This window comes from Squalius cephalus, assembly GCF_949319135.1.
Source record: "Squalius cephalus genome assembly, chromosome: 19".
NCBI lineage: Eukaryota > Metazoa > Chordata > Actinopteri > Cypriniformes > Leuciscidae > Squalius > Squalius cephalus.
The window spans coordinates 10,935,215-10,942,830 of record NC_137140.1 but is presented as its reverse complement, the minus strand read 5'-3'; the positions used below and the strand labels follow the sequence as shown (position 1 = coordinate 10,942,830).

At 35.5% G+C, this 7,616-nt stretch overlaps 1 protein-coding gene across 3 annotated transcripts in view; it reads right to left on the bottom strand.

Moving 5' to 3' along the window:
• Positions 1–1,729: 1,729 nt before the first annotated feature.
• Positions 1,730–7,616, bottom strand: part of grid1b (glutamate receptor, ionotropic, delta 1b) — a 476,826-nt gene continuing 470,939 nt past the window's right edge. For 2 of the 3 annotated variants that reach the window (XM_079851867.1, XM_079851868.1), the window contains one exon: positions 1,730–2,280. In XM_079851867.1, the coding sequence (XP_079707993.1) occupies positions 1,883–2,280 (398 nt within the window). In that variant the 3' untranslated portion in view covers positions 1,730–1,882. The remainder of the gene's footprint in view (positions 2,281–7,616) is intronic. The other variant, XM_079851869.1, reaches the window with a different exon arrangement.

The window sequence follows — 7,616 nt, the reverse complement described above, 5'->3', positions numbered from 1 at the left end:
ATACCAACATGGCTTCATTTACACCAGAGGGGTCTCCAACCCTACTTTTTGTTTTTTTTACAGCTACCGTGCTGCAGAGTTCATCTCCAACCCCAATTAAACACATCTGAACCAGCTAATCAAGGTGTTTAGTGTTACTTAAAAATTACAAGCAGGGTTTGAGCAGGGTTTGAATTGAAAGGCCCGCTGAAGTGCCTTGGAACTCGCAGCTTTGTATGATGCATTGACATCATTTCCACTGAAATAGGAAGTCGTACTTGACAGCACCATGGAAGCGAATCCGAGCACTGATGATATGCTGGATTCAATAGTGAAAAATTTCTAGCCATTTAATTGTAATTGTAATTGTAATTGTAATTTTTAATTGGAAAACAGAGTAAAAATCGAGTGTTTAGGCAACCGAACACACATCTCTAACACCTATTGCTCCGTGATGTGTCAACGGTCGTTTTGGCCAGGTGGTATTTATAGCATAGGGAGTTGGAGGCTTTAGATTCTAGAGAGCATTTGATTGGACAGAAGATGTGATGAGATTCTGAAGTCTGCGGTGATGTCATTAAAATCCGTGGAAGTGAGAGACTTAAGTTTTGAATGCTTATATCTCCTAAATGTGAATTTTGTCATTGTTTTGGAACACACCATCTTATTCATAACCTTAAGGCTAACATATTCATACTAAAAGTAAAAAAAAAAAAAAAAAAAAACTTACATTTTTATTTCAGGGGGCCTTGAAGTTTGCAGGAAGGTAGCTCTCCAGGAGCAGGGCTGGAGACCCCTGATTTACACCAATCACATATTCCCCTTGCAGCTCATTAAAACAAAAGATATCACAAACAAGTAAATTATGAAAACCATTTCATATACAAGTTTTTTTTTTTTGTCTATATAATCTGTGAAGTGTTGTACAGTAAAAAAAAAAAAGTCAAAAAAGCAACGATAATACAGCTCTTTCACAAACAACAGCATGAACTAGTTTAAAATGTCACTGATGTGATGCTGTTCTGTTATATTTCATCAATATAATTGTTCTCTCTGGGCTGGTTGTGCTCACGGATTGATGGTCTCAAACTTTGATTATCTGAAAGCACCTTCAAAATAATAATAATAAAAAAAACAACAACTTAAAAACCCAAGCTTTCTTCAGTGCTGTTGCTATGATTGCAAAGTTTTAGTTTGTCCGTGATGATATTTCCACACAAGTCACTGCTATACTATTTCACATTTTGAATGGTTAGCCTTTGCTTGTTCTGTAAACCCATCAACAACATCAACACGATGCAAACACGTAAATCTTCATTAGTAATCAACAACCAAAACCATAAATTGAAGCAAAATTAAAATGGCCTCATTGTTTGTAGGTTGAAGAAGGTCTATTACTTTCAAAAAGGGGGGCATAATTATCAGCGCTCAGCTTTTGGGTTCCTACAGCTGTGTATGATCATCTAGTAACAAAACGTGGAGAGACATCTTTTATTTCGGCACTTAGAAAACAATCACAATGAATTTGAGTCTTTACCCATAGAGAACAAAATTCACAAAGCCATTCAAACAGTCGTTTTGAATTATGTTTATATGTCCTTTTTTGTTGTTCTTTTGTTTTTGTAACTCAACTTCAAAAATTGAGAATATTCAAAATACACTTTTACTTACTTTGCTCTTTCAGCATTTACAAATATGTACAAGAAAAAATTATTTCTCATGTTTTCATTTTTTTTCATAATAAAAATCTCTACGTATTTTTTTTTTTCTTTTTCTTTTTCTTTTTTACTCTTTGTACACTGCCACAGTTTTCCAAGCTCCAACTGCACCTCGGCTTTCTTCCTTTGAAAAGCAAGTATGAGGCAGCCCATGGTGACGATGGCCTTAGATGGATGTACTATGCTCAAAAGCTTCTGGGATGGGTCCTCCTGGTACTGACTGGTAGGACATTGGCATGGGCGTCTTGGCGGGACTCTGTCGGAACAGGCCCCCGTTGGGAGCCCTGTGTTTGCATTGGATGGAGGGCATGGTGGAGCTGCTGAGAGGAAGGGGTAGGGTGCTGCCAGGACCCTGGGCCAGTGTCCGGCCCACCCCATGAGCTTGATCCGGGAGGAAGGTGCTCACAGACAGGCCCGTGCCCGGGTAGTCTCGCACAGCCTCCCGCTGCTGGCTGGGCGGCATGCTGCCGATGTCCAGGGCAGAGATCTCGATAGATGGTGCGGGGATCTGCTTGTGTGCCATGTCCTCGTCCATAAGACTGTTCATACGCCGATGCACCTGTTCCAGGTTCACCTCCTTGTCCTAGAGAGGGTGAGAAAAGAAAGGAGGGACAAAGAGGCTGAGATCTGCTGGTTCCAGGAGGTTTTTTTTTGCTCTTTCTTTTTTGCTTTTAAGCTCCATGCAAGTAAGGCTTCAGTTACAGCAGGGTGTGTTGCAGCTGTATTTACTAAAAGGCCCAATTGGAAAGCTCAAATAGTTGGAAGTGTTTCAAATAGAATGTGCACCTTGAAATCAAATTTGGTCAGTGGGCATTTAAAATAATATTAATGCTTGAGTGAGACTAAAACTGCCATTACTATTAATATCACCAACAACATTAGTGCTGGAGCCAGCCTGCATTTTATAACACATCAACATTAAAATCTATAGGAATTGTTATAATTGCTAAAATGTCTGTTAAAGTACAGCACAAAGAGTCTTAAAATTCGAACGTTAATGATATAATTAGCTACCCGAATGACAACACATTTGCATTAATAGCACAAACATTTGATAGTAACACTATTAAAGTTGCACAAGTACTGTATTTACCTTTTTGTTTATTTATAATTCATAATGTTGTTAGTGTGAATACTAATGAACAATCCAAAGTGTTAAATCCAGATCTAGATAAACACAATAGACAATAGGATGCATGTCCAGGGGCCTAAAATCAAGCTATGGAATGTTATGCACATAGAAAGGCAGCTTCATTTTCTATTTTAAATTCAGGTAATTTGCAGTATCATCGTACAATTACGCTGTATTTAAAAAGCTAATTCATATCAGACCAAAAGAAATACCATAATAACCAAGCAAGGTGTTGGTCATCTTTAACCAAAGTAGTTATTTTATATAACATTATCTGCAGTGTTATGTGGTTGCTATGGTTTTCTAGGTGATTTGTGATTACTCACTGCTCCAAGTCAGAGATCACCCCCAAATCTTAATGATACCATAAACGAGTATGTTTACATATTCACCAACTATGTAATTTTCCATTAATATGACTCTTGTAAATAATTGGTAAAAAACACCACAATTCTTAATTTGTACCACAATGTACACCACAAAAATTAAAACTTATATTTACATTATGAAAATAAAAAGTAAGTACAATAGTCAACATTTGAAGTGGATCAAAACCTTTCAAAGTTATTCATGAATTTTGAGCAATACCCATTCTTGTCTTAGGACAACTTTGATGCATTTTTTTGATCCACTTCAGATGTTGACTACTGTAGATTGAAGTTTTCTCTGTTCTTGTTTTTGACTTAAAATATATTTGTATCATACTTATTTAAGCATAATTATTGTCTTAGGCCAGTGGTGTCAAATTATTATTCACCTCAGTTTAAAACATCTACTGTAGATTATAATATCTAGAATAAATTGTATGATATATTGGGGTAAAGCTAAATGGAGCACATGGGATTTATTAACTTTATTCACCACAAATAAATTATTGTGACTAATTTGATCTGCATGTTAAGTGCTTTATATTGTTGTGGAGTGGTTAGGACTAATTGGGTCTCTCCATTTATGTCTTTAAACTACTATTTGCAATGACATTGTGTTCCAGCAAATGAGCCATTTTCACCTTTTCTACTAAGCAATAGTTGGTCCCACTTTATATTAAGTGGCTTTAAGTATATGTACTTACATCGAAAAATAAGTACAATGTACTTATTGTGTTCATGTTGTATTGTAAAACACTTTTGCTGCTATTGAGGTGTGACACAGGTAAGGTTAGGGACAGGTGTGGTGGTATGGGTAGGTTTAAGGGTTGGTTAAGGTGTAAGGGAAGGGTCAACAGTGTAATTACAAATGTAATTACATAAATTAATTACAGCTGTAATTACATGCAGGTATTTTCAAAATATAAGTACAATGTAAAAACATGTATGAACACAATAAGTCCATTATATCAAATTATTAATTTCAATGTCACTGTAAAAAAAGAAAAGTTGACAACTTAAAATTATAAGGCAACTTGCTGCACAGATTTTTTTTAGTTGACTCAACTAAAACATCTCTATAGTTGAGTTGACTCAACTAAAACATCTCCAGTTGAGTAAACTCTATTAGTTGAGTCAACTCAAAAAATCTGTGCAGCAAGTTGCCTTATAATTTTAAGTTAAGTCAACTTTTCTTTTTTTACAGTTAAAGCCACTTAATATAAAGTGGGACCCAATAGTTTTATAATTTGATCAAATGTTCTTTCATATGTGCATTAACTTTAAGAATGATTTGATTTGACATTTACAGTTGCTGCTGTCATTAAAGTATCTGGGCATTGTTCCTATTAAACAAGTACTGATGATAAGCAGCTCCTATCTCAAACACTGCCAGCCAATAACTGACGCAAAGGGCTTCCATATTCCTGTGCTCTTCCATATTCCTGTGGTCTGGGGGAGTCCGAAAACCAGTCATAGATTAATTCATAATAATTCACAGGTAATTCATAGATTGTTATAGTTTTTGTAACCATATAAAAGAAATACAGATTGGCTCCAGAGTCCCCGACTGTCACAGGTTACATACTGTTACACCTATTTGTTAAGCTCTCACAACAAAAAAGCTTTTGGGAGGGATAAGGCAGAAGTTAGATTTGGAATGGCAAAGTAATTGCACTGTGTAAATTAGTCTGTCAAGTAAGGTTGAATAATATCTTTCATTACAAATATTTTCTAGCAGATACATGCTCCATACATTCTCACAATCCATCGCATCATAGTTCAGTACTCCTGTTTGTCTTAACTAATGAAGAATGAGGTGGAATTGCAAAAAAATGACTTGCATTTTTTTAATCAATGCAGACTGCTACCGAAAAAAGTGAACTCAAGGAAAGGAAACTCAAGGAAAATAAATAGTGCTTATTCTAAACTACACACTCAATTATGTTTTTTCCCAAAACACATCTGGTTTCTGTCAGGCTATAGCCACAATTTCATTGCTTCCAATAGAGAGTTGCATGGGTACTGTGAAGAATTCAGATTATTTGGGGATGCAAGATTTTCAGATCCGATTAGCGCTTTTGGATGCGCTGAAATATGTGTGACTAGGCAGTATGTAGTCTAAGCCTCAGACGTCGTGCCCATGGACTGTTGGCTGAACGTCTGATGCATATGGAAACATGCATATAATAATTATATTAATAATAATATAATAATTATAATAATAAATAATAATAATTAACTAATAATAATTGGAAACACTTTTTTTTTTTCAAAATTTTGAAGTCATCATCTGATTGGTTGAATTCAACAGGATTTCCGGGAGATGTGTGTGTGGCGTTTTTTTACAGTCTGCCCGGAAACAAAGCCGTCGTCGCACAAAACTCCCTCATAGAAAAAGAAAATCGTCATGTTTATATCTGTGACAATGAGCGCTTATCAGGATTAATCCTAAATGCTGGATTTCCAAAAGTATGTGAATTTCAGGGCATAGACTCTTTAAAATACATCTTAGAGTTTTGCACACCGTTCTGTTATCATAGGGACATCGACTTTACATTTTCATGTTCCTAAAGATGATGTGGAACACAATAAACTGTGATTGATTGTTTTACATGTCGGTCAGACATTCTCTTGGGCAGTCCTTTGCCAATGAAAGCTGCTTTGGAGTCCAGAGCTTCTGCCGTCATGTCTGAAGGTCTGGCTATGCAAGACTAGGCAATATGTGACTTCCAGACAAGAAGCAATATTTTCCCCAAAAAAAAAAAAAAAAAAAATCATGTACAAAAAGTGAGTTACCAACTCTTCTTTTGTTTAAACGTACAGTATGTAATTTTTTTTCGCCGCTCGGGGTCGCTAACCTCTTACAATAACAAAGGCGTAGTTTGATGACACAACATTTGCTAAGAATTATGGATCTTGTCGTCAACGTCAAGCCGAACGATCTAATAATGTTTATGGATGAGTAAATACATCGATGTTTTTATCATGACTGTGATATGAAGCAGGTCGGGATTGCTAAGAGACAGCTATCAGCTCCACACGCGACGCGAGTCCCGCGGATATAAAAGGAATATGGACATTTCATTCTACTACACGTGCAGAATTACAACTCACAGCTCAGTTTATTAGACAAATTAAACTTGTGAGGTAACGCAGCGCTGTTTCACTTGGTCTAACATTACACTATCACACTAAACTGCATTTGAATGTGTTGAAATGTATGTTATTCTGTGTTAGTTTGTCTGTATGAGACGCAGTAAGCTAGATCAACATTAGAATAACATACAGATCATATTCTAACATTTTATCATTGTTGAACTATATAACATTGATTAGTTTTATGTAAATGTGCTCACCTGCTTAATAAAGTACATGTAAGCGGTCGAAGTCTCGGACGTGGAGCTCTCGTTTATATACTGTCTATGGGAGCTCTTGACTTCTCGAAAACACCGCGCTGATGTTGATTCTCGTTTTAGTTCTCCTTTTTTATCCAAAGTCTTCTTGCCATAGTCCATAATGTTTGAACGAAACAACAACAGCATGCAGATAGACATTACAAACTACACAGTTGTCCACGTCTGTCGCCTTGGTTACTATCAGAGGGCTCTGGTTACTATGGCAATACGAGCGGAAACCAGGGAGAACGCGGATATGACGCCATTGACGGCGACAAAACGGAAATAAAGAAACGGGACGTGTCTTCGAATTAAATTACAAATTTCTCCTGGTTTGAAAGTTGTTGGAAAGAGTCGGGATAATGTAAGTACACAACTAAAAAAAATATATAACATAGATATAGTGATTTTTGCTATTTTTAAAGCAAAAAAGTTACATATTGTACCTTTAACTTTATCCTAATCACCTTCTACTAATGGAAACTGAATGGTTAACGTTTTTTTTTTTTATATCTACACACAGGCACAATTAAAAAAAAAAAAAAATCAGCAAACATGAGAACTTAAAATCTATTTAAGCCCCAGCATGATTTTTTTTAATGCAACCATTATTTTGAAATTTATCACATTATATCCATGGCAACATGTCAAGCTTCTCACATGACGCACCACAGCCACAATAGTATCAACAGGTTTTTTTTTTTTATTATTATTTTTTTTATTATTGAAAATATTGACAAACTAGTTAACTATATTGTAATTAATATTACAATTCTCAAATATATTTAAGTAAATGTATTTTGTCATTTAAATACCTTTATAATGATCATGTTAGTTGATTTATAATGGATGTTGGGTGATGCCATTTTAGTTTGTGGAATTACAACATCAATTTATCCACTTCTCCAAAAAGTCATGAAAGTAAATGGCCGGTGAATTGTAAACTTTATAGATACTTACACAATGTGTATCTGAAATGAATCTGCATTTGTCTATCTCTGACTCAGCAAACTTTTGACTGATT